We start from the raw sequence: 25,898 nt of genomic DNA on the forward strand, positions 1-25,898 counted from the left end.
AAAAAAATTCTGTAAGAGGGAAAGAAGTCAGGGATAAAGGTGTGAGGAATGGCAACTCTTACTAAGCAGGAAAAAAAGGAAGTTACATGAGAAAGTGGGAGGGGCCAATCGGAAAGGTAAAGAGCTTATGAGCTAGCATGAGTGTCCCAGAGAAGGTGCCAGGGAGGAGGGAAGGAAATGTCCCATCGTGTGCCAAGTTCACTGTGCAGCACTCTGCACACAGTAGGTGCTGAGCATTGTTAAAATAATACACTGAGCACCTCTGTTCAGGTTACATGTATTCTAAAGAAACTGCATATATTTCTCAGATTATTTATTAAGTTACTATCCTACTACAGAGAGTTAGTTTGAGAGATGTTTTGAAAAACCACACCCACTCCCTGATTCAAAGGATGCCAGATGTGAATCCTTTTGAAAAGAAACAAAATTTTCTTCATGCAAATAATTACCCTCTAACATTTCAAATTGGGGGGTTAAAGTATCCTATCTTCATAAAGGAGAGGAATCTTGCTTTAGCATGAAAAGGTCATCTGAGTGGGTGGAGTCAAGAAGGGGTACAAAGATCTGGACAATGAAAGACAAACACTGGTGAAGACCAGGCATGGGCAAAGGAAAGGCAGAGCCAAATACCCATGAGCTGAAATCATCACAACATGAAGGGGGTCACTCAGCAGACTGGCTGAACCAAATAACTTTTAAAGATTCAAAAAATGCTCATTAGCCTCATAATGATACCAAGTATCAGTATTTCCTTTCTGAGCCATAATGAAGCACCTCCTTTCAAAATACAGGCAATATTCCTGCTTCTCTGGCTACACTGCTTCCCTAGACATAGACTTAGCCAAATGGAGAAAAAAAGATGTTTTCCTCTATGAGCTATACCCTTTACTCCTCTTTGCTCATGGGTTGGTGAGAGAAGAGGCTTAGCAAGTGTGTGTATAGAACCTGAACAGTAACCTAAGTACCACCCTGCCTACAACAGAAGAGGCTACTGTGAGAGGACACTGACAAATTAGCCTGAAGAAATGGAATATGTGTGATTGTTAAGCACCATTGGCTAAAAGGCTTGCTGTACTTCAGAGCAATTTGTTTTTAAAAGGTCACTGAAGACAAATAGGTAGAGTAAATCACTATTGACACAATCCTGAAGACTTCACAGACAGGCCTTAAAACCTACTTTTCAATAATTGGGTCACCAAGTAATTGCCTCGGCAGTTCTAGGATTTCACAAAAACACCAAGTTAACGCATTAGTAATACAGCAAGAACTTTGAGTTGCCTTTCCCATAAAGAGCAAATAACCATCCTCCCTCTCTCTCTCTCCCATAACAGCGGCAAACTCAATCATTCATTAATCATGGGTTCTCTGCAAAGCACAAGAGATAATGCTGAGGGATTAAACAGGCCCCTGCTGTAAAAGAAGTTAACAATTTACACAGATGTGTGAAATAACACTGGGACCAAGGAAAATAAGCACTGGAGGTTGTATTAGTCTGGGTCTAATCAGGAAAGAGAAACCACACAACAATGTAAACAGAAAGTGAATATAAAAAGCAATCCCACTATGACAGAACAGCCATAAAGACATAAAGAGAACTCTAAAGGGTACCCTGAGCTGAGAGAGGGTACCCAGGGAAGAACAAACTTTGCAGAGGAGTCCCTCCCCAAAACTGAGGTTGAGATGTCATGGGCGGGGGTGTGGCTGCAGCACACTGGGTGGCAGATAAGGTCACTGGAACTGGGCTACACTAACAACAGCAGGGGACAACTCTCTGGGGCGCGATGGGCCGAGGCTGATGCAGGTACGCAGAGCCAGCTGCGCACTTCTGTGGGAATCAGACCGGGCGCGTGCGGTGTCTGCACTGACAGGATCGATGGATCCAGGCTGCAAAGTCGCCAAGAGACTTCATGTGCCAAGCAAAGCACCACTGGGTATGTGTACACACAGAGTGTGCATGCTCACACTGACAAGCTGCACAGCAGGACTGAGAAAAAGCAAGCACAAACAAAGGAAGAATCTCCCTAACTCCACAATGTCCCTCCAGTACCCTCTACTGGTCAAGTTGAACACCGCGTCCACTGTAAAGGAGAAATGCTTAGAGTCTATTATAACAGAGCAGGTACTGAAGGGTGAATTCAGAAAAGAGAAGCATTAATTAAAATGTGGCACAGAGGAAAGGACAAAGGCACAAAAAGAGTAAAGAATTTCTCGGGTGATCAGAGTTTTAAAAGAGGTGTTGTTTCAGTGGCACCTTGAAGAATGAGTAAGATTTTGAAAGACCTGGGGGTGAAGGGGAGGCTGGGAAGGTGAGAGAAAACTCATTCCAGGTTGAGAGGACAGTTTTATTATTAACTCTGGGATTTTGGGCAAACCATTTAACCTCTTTAAGCCTACCCACCTTATAAGATACCCAAGAGGTTAAAGTGCAACAGAAGACTATGAATAATGCTTTGAAAAAGTTTAAAGCACTAAATGAAAACCACCTGACGGTAATACCTTTACCCAGCAACTAGAATGCAAGCTCCAGCACAGACCCTACCAGCTAACCTACTCCCACCCCAGCTCCTTCCCTCACCATCCACTCCCCCTAGTTCCTGGTAGACACTTGTGACATCAAGGCCCTACAGAAGTCTTTGCTGAATGAACGAGTAGATCTTGGATTATCAGGAGAACAGAAAAGACCCTTCATTTAAAATCAACCCCCCACGGGGTGCCTGGGTGGTTCCATCGGTCAACTGACTTTTGATTGCGGCTTGGGTCATGATCTCACAATTTCATTGATTCAAACCCCATGTAGGGCTCCATGTAGGGCTCTATGCTGATAGCACTGAGCCTGGTTGGGATTCTCTCCCTCCCTCTCTTAAAATAAATAAATAAACTAAAAAAATAAAATAAAATAAAACTAACCCAAAGGAAATATATGATTTATTTCCTTAAAAGTGTAAAAAGTATTATTAAACATTCTCTCTACACATAAGGCACACTTACCATTTTGTTTTGTTTTTAATTTTATTTATTTATTTTGAGAGAGGGAGAGAGGGAGAGGGAGGGAGGGAGGGAGGGAGGGAGGGAGGGAGAGAGGGAGAGAGAGAGAGAGAGAGAGAGAGAGAGAGAGAGAGGGAGGAGAGAGAAAAGGAGACAGACAGAATCCCAAGCAGGCTCCACACTGTCAGCAGGGCTCAAACTCATGAACCATGAGATCATGACCTGACCTGTAACCAAGAGTGGGATGCTTAACCAGTCAAGTCACCCAGGTGCCCCTACACTTACTTTACATATACCCTAAACCATATTCTTAATGTAACATTTTCTTAAAACACGGACCTTTATTTTTTCTTTATTTTTTTGATGTCTATATATGTATTTGAGAGAGCATGCATGTGCAAGCAGGGAGGTGGGGGGGGGGGGGGCAGAGAAAGAGAGAGAATCCAAAGCAGAAATTGAGCCCAGAGCCCAGAGAGGGGCTCTATGTCACAAATCATTAAATCATGACACAAACCAAAATCAAGAGTCAGAGGCTTAACCAACTGAGCCACTGGCTCCTCCTTAATGTAACATTTTAACAAGAAATATGAAATAAGAATTTTATTGAGAAATGAATGCAGAGTGTCACCTACCATTTTAACTTACCCAAACGCTTAATATATAAATCCCACAGTAACAACAACAACAGAAAAATCATTCTCAAGTTCGCTTCAGCAGCACAAGTACTACAAGGCAAACAACAACAGTGCACTTGGGTGGCATAGTCAGTTAGGCGTCTGGCTCTTGATCTCAGCTCGTAAGTTCTCAGTTCATAAGTTCAAGCCCCCACATCAGCGGGCTCTGTGCTGCTGGTGCAGAGCCTGCTTGGGATTCTGTCTCTCCTTCTCTCTGACCCTCTCCTGCTTATGCTTGCACTATCTCGCTCTCTTTGTCAAAATAAATAAACTTAAAAAAAAACAAAACAAAACAATAAAAATACAAATCTCAATCACCTGAGCCCACAGTCAGCAGGAACATTTGATTAGGCAGTTCACACACTACCAGACCTCTGTCACCCACCAGGTTTCTGAGCTGGGTCTCAAGAGCACAGCAGGGTTATTTCCCAAATACTGCCCAATGGAGCCCACTTTTAAACCTCCTATGGGCTTTAGGAACATCACAGAGTTCAGGGCCTGGAGAGGCCCTGAACACTAAAATTATCAAAGGCAGGTCAACAGAAAGGGAAACAAATTAATATTTATTAAACACTGGCTCACTGCAGGCACACTGCTGGGTTTTGAAAAATATTATCTCACATAATTCTCATTTTTAAAAAATTTTTTTAAATGTTTATTTTTGAGAGAGACAGAGTACAAGTGGGGAGGGGCTTAAAGAGAAGGAGACACAGAATCCGAAGCAGGCTCCAGGCTCTCAGTTGTCAGCACACAGCCCAAAGCAAGGCTCAAACCCACAAACTCATGACCTGAGCCAAAGTTAGGCGCTTAACCAACTGAACCACCCAGGTGCCCCGATTCTCATTTTTTTTTAAGTTTATTTATTTATTTTGAGAGAGACAGAGAAAGCATGAGTGGGGGAGAGGCAGAGAGAGAACCCCAAGCAGGCTCGGCACCAGCAGCATGAGCCTGACACAGGGCTTGAACTCAAGAAACTATGAGATCATGACCTAAGCCAAAATCAAAGAGTCCAGACACTTAATAAACTGAGCCACCCAAGAACCCCTATAATTCTCATTATTATTATTATTATTATTATTGTTATTATTATTTTAAGTAGGCTCCATGCCCAGTGTGGGGCATGAACTCAAGACCCTGAGATTATTTTTATTTTTTAATGTTTATTTTTGAGAGAGACAGAGACAGAGTGTGAGCGGGGAAGGGGCAGAGAGAAAGGGAGACAGAATCCGGAGCAGGCTCCAGGCTCTGAGCTGTCAGCACAGAGCCTGACGCAGGGCTCAAACTCACAAACCGCGAGATCATGACCTGAGCCATAGTCAAGATGCTCAACCGACTGAGCCACCCGGGCGTCCCAAGACCCCTACATTAAAAGTCACATGCTGTACCCACTGAGCCAGCCAGGCACTCCTCATTATTATTCTTATTTTACAGATGAAGGAAGTAGAGTTTGGAGAGGTTAAGTAAATTGCCCAGCATTACACAATCTAGTGGGGCTAGACTTCAAGCCCAGGTCTAACGGATTTCAAAGCAAACTTTTTCCCTTGAACTTCAGCTGTCTCCAGGTGAAAATCCAATGGCAGAGTCTCAGTGAGCCCGTATGAATTCCACTCACCTGGGTCACTACTGCAGGTTGAAGACAGAAAGGAAAAGTAACAGTGATGTTAAGACCTGTTCTAAATTATCTTCTCCTCTCACCCCGTTCGTTGCCTTTGCTCTCAACTCTTTTTTTTTTTTACAAACTAGCACATATTTTTAAATACATTTTTTAGACAAGAGTTCTTATTCTCCGCTCTCATTTATTACTGTGCCCCCTTTGAAAATCAACACCTCCCTTCTTACATTAGGACAATCTCATATCTCAGTCATCAAGTGCTCACTTGAGGAAAGGAAGTCTCACCGGATGTTGAAATGATCATCTAAAATGAGAACTGCTACAACTTCTAACCGTTGAGGGGTTGATTCATTAACAGGGCCACCACCTGACATGTGTGCAGTGCTCCACGGACTGCTTGAGGCGCTCTCCAAGACAGCACACGACACCTCGCCACAAGGATGACAACAGCTCAGCTAGGGCAAGCTGGGGCGGTCTGAACTTCTCCTAGGCTGGGCACCACCTCTATCCCTCAGTTCATCTTTTTCCTGCCATTGGCTCATCAGTCATCCTCCCTTTCTTGTCCCGACTCCACCTTCTACACCTCAACGTAAAGAAAGCAGCTTTGTCCCTTCACCAGAAGGGTCGCATGTTCCTGTGACTACAGGAGCCAGGCTGAAGCACTGTCCCAGGAGCAACCTTTGATGCAATACTCCTTTATGGTGTCAGACAAGAACAGTCTGCTGCAGGAGATCTCTGGTCCAAGCCTCAGAGTTTCAAGTCAGAGCTCAGAAAGTACTTCCCTGCCACCTGCTTCTGCCAAGACAACATGGAACAGGAGTTAAGGACCCCTGTTAAGGGGTTAAGGGTCTGGTGATAAAAAGAAGGTAGCTTGAATATCTACCACTGATGAGTCAGTTACCTTTTCCTTTCCTTTTTTTCATCTGTAAAATATAGCTGCGTAGGGAACTGAGACTGAAATGAAATCACGCCTATCAAACACTTATTAACACAAAATCTGGTCACTGCGCTCATTAAATATTGGCTGCTGTTGGCATCTGAACTCACAAAAGCAGTGTCTCCCACAGTCTGGCTCTTCCAGCATCAAAGGGGACTGGAAGGCCTTGAATACTCTTATCTCTAGTTGAATCACCTCAACTGGAGGACGGAGAGTCTACCCACAGTCCCCGGACTTGCTTACTCCTCCCTCCAGCTGTGACCTCTGCTCCTTTGTCAAATCTTACAACTTGTTTGGAAGATATGCTCAGAAGGTGATTACCAAACATTTGGGAAGTTAGTAAACACATTAGCATTCTTGGGCCCAGTACCTTACTAGTTCACTGGAGTTACAAAGGCCAGTCTCTGACCTCTAGTTTAAAATCTGGTTGGGGCTTAGACTAACTGCAACAAAGGAGCCAGGTGAAAAGCCAGCAAGAGATAAGCTTGATGGGGAGTTGGGTACACAGGGAGGGAGTTTACCGAAAGTGGACCTTCAACTCTGCAGGCCTGAATTTAGAGAGCAGTTTCCAAGTCTTGGTTCCATAAAATGCTAGATTACCCGTGTTAATAATAGCATTGCTTTTAATATATCAATATAAACACTGAACATAAAGTGTTCAAATACCATCATTTTTGCTAAAGGTTTCAATCACATGCAAAGCCCTGCACTACATGAAAACAAGGGGATAGGAATTTAAACTTTAAATGTAAAATTAAAAACAATGGCTTTGGGACCTCTGTACAAAGTTCCAAGAATTCACTTAAAATGACCTCTTTCTGCACCGCACAAGAGTAAAGGAGTTTTTCTCTTGATGTTAGGTGGGAAAAGGAGCAGAGGAAGGGTCTAAGCCCTCAGCCTCCTCAGTGGTACAGAGCTAAAGAATTCTGCCGTGTGCCCCTTACTGCAACAACAACACAGCTGACCCCAGGGCACTTCAAATCTCAATCCAGGAGGAACACCTGCAAGGCCACCCTGGGCAGGGCACATTTACACAGGATTTGTGAGTCAGAGCAAAGCTGGGGTAACAGCGGCTGCCACCTTACAACCTTAACAGAAATCTTCTCCTGAGGGAGCAGTCAAAATTCAGACGAAGAGCAGCCCCACACTCAACCACTAGGAAACCCTGTTTTCTTTTAATTAAAAAAAATTTAGAGGTCACCCCTCCGCTTTGTTTACAAGTAATGAGTCCCGCAGCCCCCATTTATCACCCCTGGAGATTCTTTTGCACTTTGATGTGAAAAGAGTCAGAGCCCATTGTGATCTTGGCTACTCCAACAGCAGTCCTTTCATTTGCAAACGAAGCCTTGGCCTCAGTGAGAACCAACTGTCAGAAAAAATTCATGGCCTTTCCTTCCAATGATTTATCAGAGATGGGGGAAGAGAAGCTGGCTGTAAGACAACTTTCCAGAAAGGGTTCCCAGCACATCCCCAATGCATTCCCGGATCTTCGCCGGTTCTTTCAGCCCAAAATGCCCCTTTCTCAAATCCCACCACTCATGAAAGGTCACCTTCTCTCTTGACACTCCATCCCCTTTGGAAGGACGCTCTCTCTCTCCTTTAAGCTTTCAGACAAAGCCCAAATGGCCTTATTGTTTTTAGGTGTTCCCTCCCTCATGGCAACGCTCCAGAGCAAGAAAAGTACCTGACGTGGCCACAACAGACACTCAACCATCCCAATAATTAGGTCACAAGGCACCTGTTTTACCCCATCTTTACCACTCTTATATTAAATGGAATTGAGTGCTAAGAAAGTTTATTTTTTTAAGGTGTATTTATTTTTGAGAGAGAGAAAGAGACAGAGTGCAAGCAGGGGAGGGTCAGAGAGAGAGGGAGACACAGAATCTGAAGCAGGCTCCAGGCTCTGAGCTGTCAGCACAGAGCCTGATGAGGAGCTTGAATTCAGGATCCGTGAGATCATGACTTGAGCCGAAGTTGGGACGCTTACCTGGCTGAGTCACGCAGGCATCCCAGAATGTTAAGAAAGTTTAAAATGGAAGAGGATTTAAAGATTTCTTGACATATCTAAGAATCCAATGTGGTAGTCAAAAGTACACAGCAGGGCGATTAAGACTTTTTCAAGTAAACTTTAAAAATTAGAATATAACATACATTTAAAAAGTATACATCTCTTGCTGCCATTTGCAACAACATGGATGGAGCTAAAGAATACAATGCTAAGCAAAATAAGTGAGACAGAGAAATATGATCTCACTCATGTGGCGTTTAAGAAACAAAGCAAATGGGGGCTCCTGAGTGGCTCGGTCGGTTAAGCATCTGACTTCGGCTCAGGTCATGATCTCACAGTTCGTGGGTTCAAGCCCCCCACCTCGATCAGCAGCAGAGCCACTTTACATCCTTTGTCCCCCTCTGTCTGCCCACCCACCCCCCCTCTTGAGCACATATGTGTGCATGCACACTCTCTCATTCTCTCTCAGATATAAACATTAAAAAAAAAAAAAAGAGCAAATGAACAAAAAAAAGAGACAAAAAAAAGCCACTCAAATATGGAGAACTGGTGATTGCCAGGGGGGACCTGGGTGGGGGATGGGTGAGATAGGTAAAGGGGGAGTATACTCGTAAGTATATACTCATAAGAGTATACTTATGATGAGCACTGGGTAACCTATAAAATTGTTGACTCATATTGTACACCTCAAACTAATAACACTGTATATTAATTATATTTCAATTTTTTAGAAGTGCATAGCTCAGGCACACATTTTCACAAAGAGACATACTCTGGTAACCAGCACCCAGATCGAAACACAGAACAATACCAGCACTCTTGAACTATTAAACTATTTTTAGTCAAAAGACTTATCTTGACTCTAACTGAGCTTTAGAGCTAACTTCCTGGGATAGAACCACAGGGTCTCACAACCTCAGCAATGCTGACATTTGGAGCCAGAATATTCTTTGCAGGGAAGGGAGGTAGGGTGGTAACCTGTGCATTGTAGATGTAGCAGCATCCCTGCCCTTTACTCATTAGATGATGACAACTAAAAATCTCTCCAGACATTATCAAATGTCTCCCCAACGCTGGGGAGTAATATTATTCCTGGTTAAGAACCGCTGGTATATAAGAACAAGTTAAACATATTAAGAGGAAATAGATAAATCCACAAAATAGGACATACATTCAGCTCAGTTCCACAACCAATCTTCCACCCCTCAAGTAGAGTAGTTGCTCTAGATTAAGACTCAAGAAATAAAACCTAGAGGGGCGCCTGGGTGGCTCAGTCAATTGAGCATCTGACTTCGGCTCAGGTCATGATCTCACAGTCTGTGAATTTGAGCCCTGCGTCGGGCTCTGTTCTGACAGCTCAGAGCCTGGAGCTGGCTTCGGATTCTGTCTCCCTCTCTCTCTGCCCCTCCCCTGCTCATGCTCTGTATCTCTCTGTCAAAAATAAATAAACGTTAAAAAATTAAAAAAAAAAAAAAGAAAGAAAGAAAGAAAGAAAGAAAGAAAACCTAGGGATGCCTGCATGGCTCAGTGGGAGGAGCATGAGACTCAATCTTGCAGTCATGATTCAAGCCCTGCATTGGGTGTAGAAATTACCTAAATAAAATTTTGACAACAAAAAGAAGCAAAACCTAACACAACGTAAGTGCTTTGGCTTGCTTAAATCAGGAATCAGAATGTTAATAACTTTAATGGATTTTTTTTTGAGAGAGAGAGAGCATGAACAGGGAGGGGGGGGGAGAGAGGGAGAGAGGGAGAGAGGGAGAGGGGGAGAGGGGGAGGGGGAGAGGGGGAGAGGGAGAGAGGGAGAGGGAGAGGGAGAGAGGGGGAGAGGGAGGGGGAGGGGGAGGGGGAGGGGGGAGGGGAGGGGGAGGGGGGAGGGGGAGGGGGGAGGGGGAGGGGGAGGGGGAGGGGGAGGGGGAGGGGGAGGGGGAGGGGGAGAGAGAATGAATCTCAAGCAGGCTTCTCGCACAGCACGACCTCATGACCATGAGATCATGACCTCAACCAAAATCAAGAGTTGCACACTTAAGCGACTAAGCCACCCAAGTGCCACCCCCCCCCCCACCTTTTAAGTAATCTTTACACCCAACATGGTGCTCAAACTCATGACCCTGAGATCAAGAGTTACACGCTCTACCCACTGAGTCAGTCAGGTGCCCCTAACTTTAATAGACATTGTAAACAATCTCAACAGTTTGGATATGGGCTAGTCATTAGATGAATCCAAAATGTTTATTTAATTAGGTATGAAATTGGTGTCCAGTTATGTAGTGAAATATCTGTATTCTTTTTAGTGATGCACATAAGGTATGCAGGAGTGAAAAAATAGATGCCTGGGATTTACTTTAAAACACTTCAGCAAAGGGACGCCTGGGTGGCTCAGTCGGTTAAGCATCCAACTTTGGCTTAGGTCATGATCTCACGGTTCGTGAGTTCAAGCCCCACGTCGGGCTGTGTGCTGACAGCTCAAAGCCTAGAGCCTGCTTTGGATTGTTTGTCTCCCTCTGTTTCTACCCCTTCCCCACTCATGCTCTTTCTCTCTCTCTCTCAAAAATAAACATTAAGATAAATAAATAAAATAAAAAATAAAATCCTTCAGCAAAGAAAAAAAAAGGAAAAGGGGCAAAGAAAAAGGATAGATTTTAAGTGTGACAAAATATTGAGAAATGTTAAATATGGGAAAAAGGTATTTGATAATGAAATATTCTTTTTACTTTTCCTAATATCTAAATATTTCTATGAAAAAAATGTCTTTTAAAGTGAAGGAGGGACAAGGAGAGGGTAGGCAAGAACTATGATGAAGTCCATACTAATAGATTATCAAGGTCAATCAGAGCCAATATTATTTCCTTATTGCTGCTTCAGCGCACAAGATTCCTTTCCCTCCTTCCCTTTCCTCTTTGTCTATCTTGCCCTCCCCCCTTCCCTTTAGACTCTTCTTAACAAGAAGTCTTGGACAATCTCATGCTTCCAATAGCTTTAAATTTTTTTTTTCAACGTTTATTTATTTTTGGGACAGAGAGAGACAGAGCATGAACAGGGGAGGGGCAGAGAGAGAGGGAGACACAGAATCGGAAACAGGCTCCAGGCTCCGAGCCATCAGCCCAGAGCCTGACGCGGGGCTCGAACTCACGGACCACGAGATCGTGACCTGGCTGAAGTCGGACGCTTAACCGACTGCGCCACCCAGGCGCCCCTCCAATAGCTTTAATAAGACATGTTCTCTTAGCTATATCTATTAACATCTTACTTCCGAAAACATATACAATCCAGCGTCTACGATTTTAGCAACAAAAATGGCAGCAGTCTGTGATGCGGTTTATGAAAAAGGCTTCGTCTGATGAAGGCATCCAAACTTGTTGGTCCAAAGCAGAAATGAATTGCACACAATGTATGTGCCTCGTATGTTAAATGTTATTCTGTATAGTAATTTAAAAATTTCACAACCAAAACAAACCAGTTGCCCCCAGCATTCCCTATAGTCTGATTCACACATTCAGCTATTGACTTCTCCAGGCCTTTGCTTCCTCTGGTACAAGGAGGCCGATTACCATCTAATCTGACCACTTTACAGGGTTATCATGAAGCAGAAGAAAACAAGACTCTGATTCTGAAATAATGTCCTACAGGCTTCTCATAAACCACAGGAACCTGAACTGAAATTCTCTTCTTCCTAACCATGTTTCACAGATTCTTAAGAAGGCTAACTGCTCAGTAACTTCAGAAGAAAAGGATTATTGTAATTGAAACTCCACAGAAAGAAGAAAAAGGCTCTTCTCCAAATCAGGATAGCATAAAATTAGTATCCCTACATAGATAGTGTAATCCTAAACAATGTAACTCAATGTCCTTCTTATCCACTACCGCAGACCAAAGTATCATGTAAAATGATATACTGCCACTACCTAGACTAGTATCCATTATATAGAAGGCACTAAATGATATTAACTCATTCTCTCCAACTCTTAGCATTGGTAGAGTTCAGGGCTGAAGGAAAAAGGAAAAACCATCTGCAAACGAATCCGAAACTGACCCACTGGCACAATAATCTGGAACTTAGAATAACCTAAAGATGTCTCTAAACAGGAATCTACCTCATGAGAAAGCAATGCCACTTCTAGTATCTACCCAAAAGAAATGAAAACACACGTGCAACATTATTTATAACAGCCAAAAAGTGGATACAACCCAAATGTCCATCAATTGGTGCACAGTAAAAAAAACAAAAAAAAAAACAACAAAAAAACAAAAAACAAAAAAACAAAAAACAAAAACAAACCACTAGTATATCCATACAATGGGTTATTTGGCAATAAAAAGGAATGAAATATTGATACATTCTATCACATGGATGGATCTTGAAAACTTTATGCTAAGTGAAAGTAGCCAGTCACAAAAACCACATATTATGTGACTGCATGTACATGAAATGTTCAGAATAGGCACAAGTATGAAGTAGATTAATGGCTGCCTGGGGTTGGGGTGGGAAACAGGCAGTTGCATCTACTGGGAGTACAATTCTGAAAATGGGTTGTAGAAATGGCTGCATATCTCAGTAAATTTATTAAAAATCCTTAAACTGTATACTTAAAAAGTGTCTTGTTTTTTTTTTTTTTTAAGACTACACTACTTGTAGAAAGGAAAATACTATGCAGCAGTGTTTTTTTTATATTGTATGTGATTTAGGACAATCCCATAGCCAATATTAAATGTAAAACAGACCACAGCAATACTTATAACTGTATCTACATGCTCTGCAAATAAACACACTCTGTGTTTTGTTTTTAAGAGACTGTTTCCTCTATCATTCTTCTTTCTATGAATGCTATTCCTGGAGTAGGTCACAAAACAATCTCTTCTATCCAAAGGGTTGCCTCTAAATAAAGCCTTTCCCCAAAATAGAAATAAGAAAGCTTCTGACTCCCCCTGAAATCCACCATTCTACCATCATCAGCAAAGCGGTAGAATAATTTATTGAGGATTTACGATGTAGGAGGTACCATAAGCACTTTACACACATTATTATTATCCCCATTTTAATGAGGTTTCAAAAGTTGAGCAATTTGCCCAAGTAACCAATGTGTCAGAGAACTACACATAGCCATCCCACTGCAGAGTCCACACTCCAGCTCACTATAACACAGATGTAATACCAGCTCCACTGGATTTTACCAGTGAAATTATGCAGTATTTCTACAGTTTAGCCTCAGTCCCCACCCCACCCCACCCCCTGATTTAACTCTCCCTTTGGGAGACAACTAATTTTGAAAAAGATTTCCTCGGGTCTGGGATAAGTCTGACACCAAACTCTTCTAAACCCATCAAACTGAGTGACTCATCTTAAATTACTAATGACAATGTCACATACTAAAGGATGAGGAACCATTTTCTAACTGAAGGGATACAATGAATTCTATGTAAGAAACATCACTGCACTTGTAAATCAGGCCTTAAATGACTTGCTTGGGAAATACAGGAAGTCTTCCTATTTCCCCAGTTCACAGTCCAGGTGTGGATTATTTACAATGCCCAGGCCAATCACTGTTTCAGAAAAACATGGCCTATAGCCAGTAATCTCTCTAGTAAGCATTTGGAAGTTAGGCCTCTGATCTACTCACACAGAGAAAATCTGTCCATATAATAGGTGTTAATCGGCTTAACACCTTGTAGCTTCCTTACTAATTGAGGACTCTTCTCAATTAGGAGAGTTAAACATTTCAGACTCTCCTGGGGAAGACAGGCTTCCAAGAGTACAGTACTATAATATAATCCAGCATTCACAAAATTTAATCTTTTAAATCTTCCCAAAGTACTGAAAAGCATATCTCAGGAGATCTCCTAAAACATGTATAAGTACCTACCCTTAATGGCAGAAAACAATAAAATCATGTCCCACAAATCTGGTGATATAGCCTGAAATAAAATTTATTTCATTCTTATGTTTCACCTTCACATGTTCCCCACCCCCCCACCCCCATCACCAGCTAACATTTTCCTAGAATGTATCCCAGCTTTACTCACTAGCTTCATTCACCTGGGCCCACTTTCAGAAGAATGTAATTTAGCACACAATTTGTAAAAATTAATTTCAGTTTCAGGATTCCAAGAACAAAATGAGAGATTTGTACAATAGATACTGAAGGGGAAGAAGGGGAACAGATTGGTGAAATAGCAAAAAGGCATGTTCTCTCAATAAGGAAAAACTAAAAACTCCAGCAAAAAATAAAAACACCATTCAAAGATAAAGTAACTGGGGCACCTGAGTGGCTCAGTCAGTTAAGTGTCCGACTTCAGCTCAGGTCATGATCTCCGGTCTGTGAGTTTGAGCCCCTCATCGGGCTCTGTGCTGACAGCTCAGAGTCTGGAGCCTGCTTCAGATTCTCTCCCTCTGTCTCTCTCTCTCTCAAAAATGAACATTAAAAAAATCAAAGATAACGCAATTTAGGGTGCCTTGGTGGCTCAGCTGGTTAAGCATCCAACTCTTGGTTTTGGCTCAGGTCATGATCTCACGGTTCCGTGAGATGGAGCCGCGTCAGGCTCTGCACTGACAGCAGGGATCCTGCTTGGAATTCTCTCTCCCTTTCTCTCCGCCCCTCCCACCCACACATGTACATGGGAGCATGTACTCATGTGCTGTCTCTAAATAAATAAACACACGTTCAAAGATGAAGCAATTTATTTATTTATTTATTTTTGATGTTTATTTTTGAGAGAGAGACAGACAGACAGATAGAGCATGAGCAGGGGAGGGTCAGAGAGAGAGAGACAGACACAGCAACTGAAGCAGGCTCCAGGCTCTGAGCTGTCAGCACAGAGCCTGATGTGAGGCTCAGACCCACGAACCACGAGATCATGACTGGAGCCAAAGTCAGATGCTTATCTGACTGAGCCACCCAGGTGCCCCAAAGATGAAGCAATTTAAAATGTGCCATGACTTTGAACAGTTTAATTAGCTTTTAAAGTCAAGGGTTGATTTGTCCTGACCAAAATGAACCTTCTCTTCCAAGTGTTTCTTGTGATGACTTTGAACCCATATGATATATGAAATGAAACTCTATACACTATTTTACTTCCCAATCAAAATAATGTATATAATGCTGTTGGTTTTTCAACTTCTGTTATCAATTTAAAGACCAAGGTTTCAAGGGTACTGGTAACTATAAAATAAAATGTGCTATCAAGTTGGACAATTTAAAACTAAAGAGCTGGGAGCCTGGGTGGCTCAGTCAGCTAAGCATCGGACTTCAGCTCAGGTCATGATCTCATGGCTCGTGAGTTCAAGCCCCACATCAGACTCTGTGATGACATCTCAGAGCCTGGAGCCTGCTTCGGATTCTGTGTCTCCCTCTCTCTCTCTGCTCCTCCCCCACTTGCACTCTGTCTCTCTCAAAAATAAACATTAAAAACAATTAAATAAATAAATAAATAAATAAATAAAACTAAAGAGCTAACAGTTGGAGGTTAGAAGGAAAGAAATGGAAGAGCAAGGATAATTATATTATATCAGACCATAGAAACTTGAAAGGAAAATAAACGTATTTAATATCAACTATATAAAATATACCTAATATAGTATTTCAATATAAAATACATTACTGAAATACTTAAAATGTAAAGATAACAATTTATGAAACAGAAGAAATAAAAATAACAAACATTAAACCTGAATAAGGAAACATAAAAAGCATACTGTAGGATTATAATGAAATGAAATCTAAAAGCAAGCAAAACAGATCCATAGTGTTAGAAGTCAGAATAGTGGCAGCCTTTGAAGGAGTTAGTAGCTAAAAGGGGACAGGCAGAGGCTTCTGGAGAGCTGGTATTGTCACTTGATCGGTTACACAAGTGTGTTCACTTTGTGAAAACACACTGAACTGTACTAATAATGTCTGCCCTTTCCAGTTTGTTATACTCCAATAATAATTTTTGGAAAGAACAAAAAGAAAGGAGAGGGGGAGAAGGAGGGTAGGGGGAAATACAGGTGAGCTCAGATTCAGTAGTGTTCAACGGTGATAAACCTGGAAATCACAGAGTAAGCCCATTATTTATAACTAAAACAAATACTGTCTTTGCCCATTACATTGATATTCTGTCCACGCTTATGACTTTTGATAGCCCTGAGCAAAGTAAGGGCTCACACTCAGATTTCTATTTCATTTGAACAATTAGAGTTGCACACTCAAGACACATCTGTTTCAAATATGTGATAGCCCTGGACCAGTTCCACATGAATTTGTGGGGGTTTTTTTCTGGACTACTAAAAGATTAAAGTATCATGATTAAACATTTAAACAGTGAGCTATTGGTTTATATTAAAAATTGAGCTCCATTTAGGATTTTCCCCGGCTTCATCACTTGTAATGGGTATTAAAATTAAAAGGAGCACATCAGGAAGGCAATGAGTTGAAAAAATGTCACCAACAATAAAACCAGTTCTGTAAGTGCTACAATGTTACTACAAGGGCCCTTTTTGCATCCTAACAATAATTAGCAACAATGGAAAACATACATAAATAGAATACAGAATACCTTTTTAATCTTGCCACTGAGAATACTGTAACTATTACAATTGATTCTTCTACCAGAAAGTGTATAGGATGAAAGGTCAACAACTAGAAATTTTTGAAAAATCCTACCTCCAAACACCATACAACTGAAATTTAAAATTTCTTGGGGCGCCTGGGTGGCTCAGTCGGTTAAACGTCCGACTTCGGCTCAGGTCACGATCTCGCGGTCTGTGAGTTCGAGCCCTGCGTTGGGCTCTATGCTGACTGCTCAGAGCCTGGAGCCTGTTTCAGATTCTGTCTCTCTCTCTCTCTCTCTGACCCTCCCCCATTCATGCTCTGTCTCTGTCTCAAAATAAATAAACGTTAAAAAAATGTTTTTGAAAAAAATAAAATTTCTTCAACCTCTTAAAATTTCATCAGTCTGATATTTAGATTCTTTTGTAGAAAGACCCAGTTTTAATAAGCTATAGAATCTGACTTGCCCCAATTGGCGAAATTCAAAGGGACCCCAATCAAAATGCCGACATTTTTCTAGAAAATGACTAAAGACGTCAGAGTACATATGGAAATGTAATCAGATGTGAATAACTATCAAAATTCTGAAAATGAAAAGTAACGACAAAGAAGTGTTGGCATATTTTGAGGTATGGGAATACAGTGAAATAGCACTGGCACCACTGGCAGAAGAAACAATCTATGGGACAAAGGAGTCCAACAAGAGACTTAAAAATGTAATGGAATTTACATGCAGCACTCAATCAGTGGAGAAAAGATGATGATTTAATAAACTATGGTCAAACAACTGCTTAGCTTTTTGCTTTTTTAAAAAAATGGCTCCCTAACATCCCTTGGACCTTTTCACTTTCCTATTAATATGGAAATTTACAGCACATACTTTATACTAAAATTAATTACAGATGGATCAAAATACCACAAAAAGTCCAAGATCTAGGGCACCTGGCTGGTTCAGTGGGTAGAGCATGTGACTCCTGATCTCAGGGTATGAGTTCAAGCCCCACACTGGACATACAGCCTACTTCGAAAATTAATTAATTAAAAATTAAAAAAAAAAATTAAAAGCCCAAGATCTGAAAAGGGTCACAAGTTAAGAGGGCTAAGCAGTGAGGTGAATGTGGGAGTCCAACTGTGTGGTAACTGTGGTGAACTAGAAAGCTGCTGTGCTCTCCTGACTTCTTTTAATTTTTTTTTTTTTTTTTTTTGAGAGAGAGGGAGCGAGTGAGGTGCAGAGAGAGAGAGAGAGAGAGAATCCCATGAGAAGCGAGGGGGGGGGGAGGGAGAGAGATAGAGAGGAAGAGACAGAGAATCCCATGAGAAGCAGGGTGGGGGGAGGGGAGAGGGAAGGGGAGGGGGAGAGAGAGAAGTGGGGCACGAGTTCACTGGAAACCAGCTCACTGGAGCTGGGTTCAAGCTCACCTGACCAGGGACTTGAATTCATGAACTATGAGATCATGACCTGAGCCAAAGTCAGATGTTGAACCGACTGAGCCATCCAGGCATCCCTCCTGACTTTTTTTTTTTTTTTTTTTTTTTTAACATTAAGTCTTTCTGGGGAATCCCGACAAAGCAGAAGTCTGCAGGGGGAATGCAGGTGGGAATCCTGGAGTTCTGGCTGACTGGCAGGCTGAGGGGACGAACATGTTGGCACACCTGAAACGTACTGATGGCATGCCATTTGGTAAGTTCTGAATTAGAACTTGTCCAAGCTCATGGCCTTGTCTAAAAGAGCAACAGCCATTTGACTGTATCTGAGTGCTGCGATATAGCAATGGCAAGCCCAATGTTGTTAAATCTTAAATTTTTAAAGAGAAGAGGGAAGTCTAGATTGTTATGTAAAAAACATTGGCAGATATATTTTTTTAGAACACTGTGAGGGGCCAAACAAAACCCATCTGTTGACCAGATCTGTCCCATAGGCCACCAGCTCACAAGTTCTGATTTAAATGCAAAAAATGAAACCACTGAAGTGCCAGCAGAGAACACATGACATTATTTTCACAATCTTGGAGTTGGAAAGACCTTTCTAAGCACAATCAAAACCAGAATCCATAAAGGACAAGACATTTAACTACATACAAATTTAAAACTTATGTGTAACCGAACACAAGGACAAGCCTAAAGACAGATGACAATAGCTTCCCCCAGCTCTAGCAGAACATGAATTGTTGCAGCCTGGGTCACATGCCTTCCTCTGTGGGGGAGGACAGTGCACCAAGTTTAACAACAGTCCCACCAGGGCCACCTGGTATGGAGGACAAGTTTCCTAATTGAACCAGAAAGGGGAAGTGGGAAAGCATCCAGGCAGGACCTTCCAGAATTGCATGCACCATCATCTGCCTCTCAATAAATATCAGTTGAGTAAGTTTGAGTTTACATGTCTCATACTTTAATATGTTTTGGAATATCTAACAGTATATAAAAAAAAAAACTGATCGGTGATATTAAGAATGCCTTCTGGCTATCAAATGAATTATTCTTAATAACTGCTTCAGAATGTTAACATGCTCCCCTCAATCAACCCTGACCCCACAGTATATGCAAGAAGGAAGTTAACTGTATGTGCACACTTGGAGGGAGAGATGTGAAAGTAAATAAAATGTAACTGACAGAATTCCCTCCTTTGAAGCTCCCATGATAAGGTAGATCTCATATTTGTTTCAGCACAGGCTGAATAGGTGCTCATTTCTGCAGATCAGTGGAATATGGACCAGTATCTTGAACACAGAATTAGGATGCTGATCTACTATATATAATATCCACATGTTAAAGAAAAGAGTTATGAGGCTGAGAGAGTATCAGATTTAAAGAAAATATGTAGCCAGTCTAAGAGGTTTGGCTTCCTGTAGAGAAAACTGACATTTTCACATATTTTATTGCATTGCAAAAACGAAAAAGATCAAGCTTATTCTTTGAAACATAGATTATAAACTTAAATACTGTCGCATCTTTGAGTCAGGGATTTCACAGTTGTTACCTGCTGCTGCTGCTGCTGCCGCTGCTGCTGCTGCTGCTTTTGACTCTTTCGGTAAACGCCATTGCTGCCAGTCAGTGGAAAGTAACAAGTCTGTTCATCTGAAAGAGAAACAGCAATCTGTGAATATTAGTCCATAAGTAAACTCCTAGGCATGCATAACTTGCAAGAAAATCCTACTGGAAACAGAATTCAATGTTCTTATTAGAATTAGGGAGTGGTTCTTCATCAACTCTCAAGCTGCATAAACAAACCGGCTACCATATATCATAGGGCAAAGGTACTTTCAGTTTTGAGGCTGTTACTCAAAGCCATTTCAGGGTCACCTGGGTGACTTAGTTGGTTAAATGTCCGACTCTTGATTTCAGCTCAGGTCATGACCTCATGATTGGTGAGCTCAAGCCCCGCGTGGGGCTTTGTGCTGACAGTGAGGAGCCTGCTTGGAATTCTCTCTCTCTCCCTCTCTCTGCCCCTCCTCTGCCTGTTCTAGCTCAACAAATAAAGTTTAAAAAAAATTTTTTTTTAATTTCAAAGCCATTTCAGCAAGAAGAGATAGGCATAAGTTAATCATGAGGAGTATGAAAGGAAATAACATGTCCCCAGTGTCTACTTTTGCCAAGCATTATGTTAATCCCTTTTTAAAATGAAAGTTCATGTAAACATTGCAATAAACTTGAAAGGCATATACTAATATCCCACATACTAATAACCCATTTTACAGATAAGAAAATGGAAACCCAGTTTTAAGTAATCTGCCTGAGGAAACAGAATCAAAAGAAAGTAAGAGTTGCACAAGAAAGGAAATCAACCAGTTGGTCTTTATATAAGAATTCAATACTTAATAAAATGTCGGCCAAATAGGAGCCAATCTTAAGATTTTACTTCCACTCATAAAATGTGTTTAATCCCCAAAGTCATTTTTGAACCTTCTCTCAAAACAGTACTGGTCAAAAATTAGAAAAAGAAAAAGTTATACAACCTGGGCAGATGGCCTTGGTACTGTCCTGTGTATCTCTAGAAACAACCTGTCTTTGGTTAACACTATCAACAGCTGTTTCCTTTTCCCTTTCTTGTATGTATTTGTAAATTTACTGCACTTATCCTAACTTGCTTTAAATAGTTCAATTTTTTTCAAACATCCTTAAGACAAAGGATATGTTACAAATTATCTTAGCACATATTTAACAAACTGTGATACAAATGAAAACACACTAAATTTGTAACAGTTTTAGCTTGCTCTTATGTTTAAGAGGCTGTTACACTTCCAGCCTGAGGCTGAAACATTGAATATAGGCCAGTGCTATTCTGACACCTGATAAGGTCCTTTTATCTCCTCCTCCCTGAAATTAAAGTTGCTGACCACAATGTTTCCATACTAGTAGATATACAGCCACTCTATCTCCTCCCCCCAAAAAAGAACGCAACATGGATACTGCACATATTCTGGTTAAACTCACACTAGTAGAGCTCTAAGTTTTTCAGGGTCAAACAAGCTTTGGATTCCACACTCCTCTAACCAGCTACAGCAGCCCTACTTAACCCAGCTTAGCCAAGTTTCCTAAATTCTCCAACTTTAAATCCCAGTCATCGTCCCTCCCCCCCCCCACTTTCTCTCTCTCTCACTTTCCCTCTCTCAAATACACTTTTATTTTCCTTTCCTCTCTTTCTCTACCCTCTTTCCTGCCATTACTCTCCCTCCCCCACCTTTCTCTCTCTCCACCCCTGTTACTGCTCTCACCTTCTCTCTCTTGACATGCAGGGCTGGCACACAGTAGACGGCCAATAAAATAGTATGTTTTCATTTAAACCCTTTTGAAGAGTCCTGATGGTCTCCCACAGGACCCTCCCAAGGAAGATGCCCCACCTGCTTGCAGACCAACAGTGCCCTCCCTGGGGCTTGTTGGTGGGGAGTGAGCAAGCAGTGAGGGGGGAGGTAGGTTGAGTTGTGGAAAAACACCAACCCTGAGAAGGGTCCTGAGTTCCCTTGTTTATTCACTTACTCATTAGGCCAGCAAATGTTTCCTGAGCATCTACTCCAGCCCAGGTACAGAGATTAAGAGTGAAGAACAAAGACTTGCCATCACAGAGCTTGCAAACTAGAGTTTAGCGAAGACAACACATAAAAATACATAGATGTTAGATATTAAAAGGCAATAAAGGGCGCCTGGGTAGATCAGCTGGTTGAGCCTCTGACTCTTGCAATTTTATATATGGTGGTCAGAGACTGTAACATTTGAGCAAAGACTTAAAGTGAGGAGCAAGCCATGCAGACCTGCAGTGAAAGATGGTCCTAGAATTCTAGATGATAATGATGTGTCAGTGTAAATTCATCATTTGTAACTAATATACTACTCTAGTGGGAGACACTGATTCTGGGAAGGCTGTGCATGGGGACGGGGACGGGGACAGGGACAGGGCGGTTTATGGAAAATCTCTCTACTTTCTCAATGTTGCTGTGAATGTAAAACTGCTCTAGGGGTGGTGCCTGGGTGGTTAAGCATCCCACTCTTGATTTCGGCTCAGGTGATGATCTCACAGTTTGAACCTGCATTGGGAGCCCAGAACTTGCTTGGGATTCTCTCACTCCCTCTCTCTCTCTCTGCCCTTCTCCCCTTCCCCTGGATGTGCACACACTCTCTCTCTGAAAATAATCTTGGGTGAGTGGGCAGTGTACAAAGTGAAAGAGACATATTCTCTCAGGGATCTGCCCCCAGGCACAGCCAGAGTCTATACAACTCAAATTCTTTGATTTACCAGGAGGCACAATCCTTTCCACAGAGACAGGTGCTAGGAAGCTACATCACCAGATTATTGACTGTTATCTCAATTATGTCTCACAGAAAAGAACAAATTCAGCCTGTGAAAGACAGTTTAGGTGCTGATGTATGATTTACACCTCTGTATGGAATAGCCACGCAACTCACATAGGTTAGGTTAGCTGGGCACCTAGGTGGCTCAGTCAGTTAAGTGTATGACTCTTGATCTTGGCTCAGGTCATGATCTCAAGGTTCGTGAGTTTGGGCCTTGAGTGCAGCTCTGTGCTGACAGCAAGGAGCCTACTTGGGATTCTCTCTGTCCCTATCTCTCTCTCTGCCCCCTCCCCCCCCCCCCCCACTGGTGCTGTCTCTCTCTCTCAAATTAAATAAATTAAAAGTAAAAAAAAAAGTTAAGTTGGAATAGAGACCTGTAGTCAGGAAGTTATTAACCTAAACCACTGCTAAGAAAGGAAATTAGTATATGCTTCAGTTAATGTCTCTTTCAAAGAATCTTTCTTAAAAATAGTCACAGTGTACAAGGAGTTATGTGCAATATAATATTGTTTGTAACAGTAAGACAACTGGTAACAACCTAATACATGCCAACACAGAAATGGCTCAATCAATTATGATACATCATGAGATGCAACAAAACATCAAAAAGGATGTTTACCTAAACAAGATGCTGAACAATATGGACAGTGTGAGCCAATCTGTTTAAAAAGCAAATGCTTTAGGGGTGCCTGGGTGGCTCAGTCTGTTGGGCATCCGACTTCAGCTCAGGTCATGATCTTGCGGTTCATGGGTTCGAGCCCAGCGTCAGGTTCTGTCTGTGCTGACAGCTTGGAACCTGGAGCCTGCTTCAGATTCTGTGTCTCCCTCTCTCTCTGCTCCTTCCCTACTCATGCTCTGTCTCTCAAAAATAAATAAACATTGACTTTTTTTTTTTAAAAAAAAGCAAATGCTTTATTTTAATGTTTATGTATCATATACACACAAATGTGCATGTGTGCACACATATACCAAACTGTAAATGGTGACTTCTCTGGAAAGGGACACTTTTATTCTGTACGCTATGAATCTTTTATTATCTATGTAAACAGTTTTGCCTCTAAAATATAGGGGCTTGGAAGAAAATGGACTGGCCTACAAATATTGAAATCAGAAGGTCTTCCTGAAATTTTCATACATTTTTATATTATTTCCCTAGATTATAAAGACAAAATGGGATAAATAGGGGGAGCAGTTTAAAATCCTATTAAAAAAAAAAAAAAAGCAGAGAAGACACCAACTTGGCTGTGCAACAGAACAGGTTCAGGTTGAGACCAGGGATCAGTTTGGGCAAATTAAACCATACCAGCCTCAGTGTTCCCAGCTGTAAAATGGGAGTATAGCACATTCTACAGTTACTGAGAAGACTGAATTACAGAATCCAGCTGAAATGCCTAGCCAGCTGACACATCGTGAGTTTCCAATACACAGCAGCTCTTGCAGAGCCAGGGGGTGGGGAAGAGGGGAATACAGAGCCTCTCTGGTTATTTAAGTCAGTAACATCTATGTTACATTTTATATAAGTGAAACAAATGGGTTTCATTTAGGAATGCACGCTGCCAGGTCTTCTAGGCTCCTTCAGCCTCTTGCAACAAATTTTTTCAAAAACAAAAATGTCATGTATATCAAATTGCTTTTCTCCCCCAAATAGCAGGTAAAAACAATTCAAGTAAAAAAAAAAATTTTTTTTTCTTTCATTTTTTAAGGGCTTCCAAAACCTAGCACATTCTAGGGAACCTACTCTCAGGAGTCTTTTAAGACAAGCTGGTTGAAAGGCCAGCTTTGCAACCTACTACCTGTATAATCTCAAAAAAAAAAAAAAAAAAAAAAAAATTACTCTCAGGAGTCTTTTAAGACAAGCTGGTGAAAAGGCCTGCTTTGCAACCTACTACCTATATAATCTCAAAAAAAAAAAAATTACTACTTTTTTCCCTAAAGTCTCAGCTTTCTCATCAGTAATACAGGGCTTCACAGGATTGTCATAGGGTTAAATTAAATGTTTGTAATATTTTTAGCACAATGCCTGGCTCATGTTAAGCACTCAGTAAAATGGTAGTAGTTGTTCTGGCTATTCTTCTGCCAATCAAAGCACATGTTTGGGAGAACCCATATATTGCTTTTCAACAACAAACTGACCTAAGCAGGTCTCGAGGCCCCATGACCATGACCCAGTTCCCAAAGGAGAAAATAACTCTGTCCAGAGTCCAGAGGGTGTGTGGATTGGTCTGGTCAGAAGTCCCCATCAAGTCTACTTCCCTTCCTGTCCCCACACAGACCTCCAGGAGTAACAGTCTCCTGGGAACAGGCAATGTGTCAGAGGTGAGTCACGCATCATACACTGTTTTCGTCGGCATTCTCCAGAACTCTACCCCAAGCAGATCATAATCTCCCCAGGTCCCAAACTGATATGATCACTCCCAGTTCCTTTGGCTCTCCAATGCCATGAGCCCATAGCTTAGAAATCTATAATGGAACACGATTTTCCCAACTACCTCTTCACTGGAAATCCTTGTTCAAGAGGGCTCTGGTGCTACCCCAAACTCAAATATACATGCCACATCCTGTCGGCTCCCTCTCATTACTCAGGTCTCTGCTCAATGATACATTTTCAGAGAGACCACAGTAGCTACTGTAGTACTACTGTGCCTTCAACCACATCCTGCAGCCAACCCACTCTCAATTCCATTATACTCTAGGAACGTGCCTAGCTGCAAGGAGCAACTGCTTGGTTAACGGAAGTTTATACTTCCAGAGCAAGTCCAGAAGTAGGTGGCTACTGATACCGTTTTAGCTATTCAATGAGGCCATCAAGAATTCTGGCTCTTTCTGCTCGGCCATATTTAGCATGTTGTCTTTATGCCTGTCACCTCATGGTATGAAAAGGTTGCTGCCATAACCAGACATCTTACCTGCATTTAAGGCAGGAAGATGAGAAGAGAAGGATGTGGCTAATGCCAGCCATATCTTCCTCCTTTTTTCAAGAAAGGAAAATCTTTCCCCAAGACCTTGCCTATCAAAAAACCAGAGCTAGGTCACACGGCCTCCTAAAGGTGCATGGGGAGGGAGGTACATTGGGATACAAGTTGTTAGCACTGAGAAGAAGCATGATCTATCTATCACCTAAGGCTAGGCACAGTGTAGCCCCACAATTAAGGTTCTTTTAGTAACAACAACAACAAAGGCAAGGGCTTTGGGTAGGAAAATAATAGTACTGTTCGTATTTTTCATAGTGCTTATCATCTGAAATTAATTTATGCAAAATAATGACAATAAATGTGAATTGCTCATATCCTCTCAGAAGAATGCAAGCTCCAAGTCTAGAGCCTGTATTTTAAAATAAAGTAGACAGGTATTATATATATATATATATATATATATA

General features: G+C 41.7%; 1 protein-coding gene across 8 annotated transcripts in view; it reads right to left on the reverse strand.

Annotated features, from left to right (window-relative positions):
* AFF1 (AF4/FMR2 family member 1) overlaps positions 1–25,898 on the reverse strand; it is a 265,568-nt gene that overhangs the window by 186,809 nt on the left and 52,861 nt on the right. For all 8 annotated transcript variants that reach the window (XM_045056119.1, XM_045056117.1, XM_045056118.1 and 5 more), the window contains one exon: positions 19,716–19,813. In XM_045056119.1, coding sequence (XP_044912054.1) covers positions 19,716–19,777 — 62 coding nt within the window. In that variant the 5' untranslated portion in view covers positions 19,778–19,813. The remainder of the gene's footprint in view (positions 1–19,715; positions 19,814–25,898) is intronic.

The sequence above is a fragment of the Felis catus genome, chromosome B1, assembly GCF_018350175.1.
Source record: "Felis catus isolate Fca126 chromosome B1, F.catus_Fca126_mat1.0, whole genome shotgun sequence".
Classification (NCBI taxonomy): Eukaryota; Metazoa; Chordata; class Mammalia; order Carnivora; family Felidae; genus Felis; species Felis catus.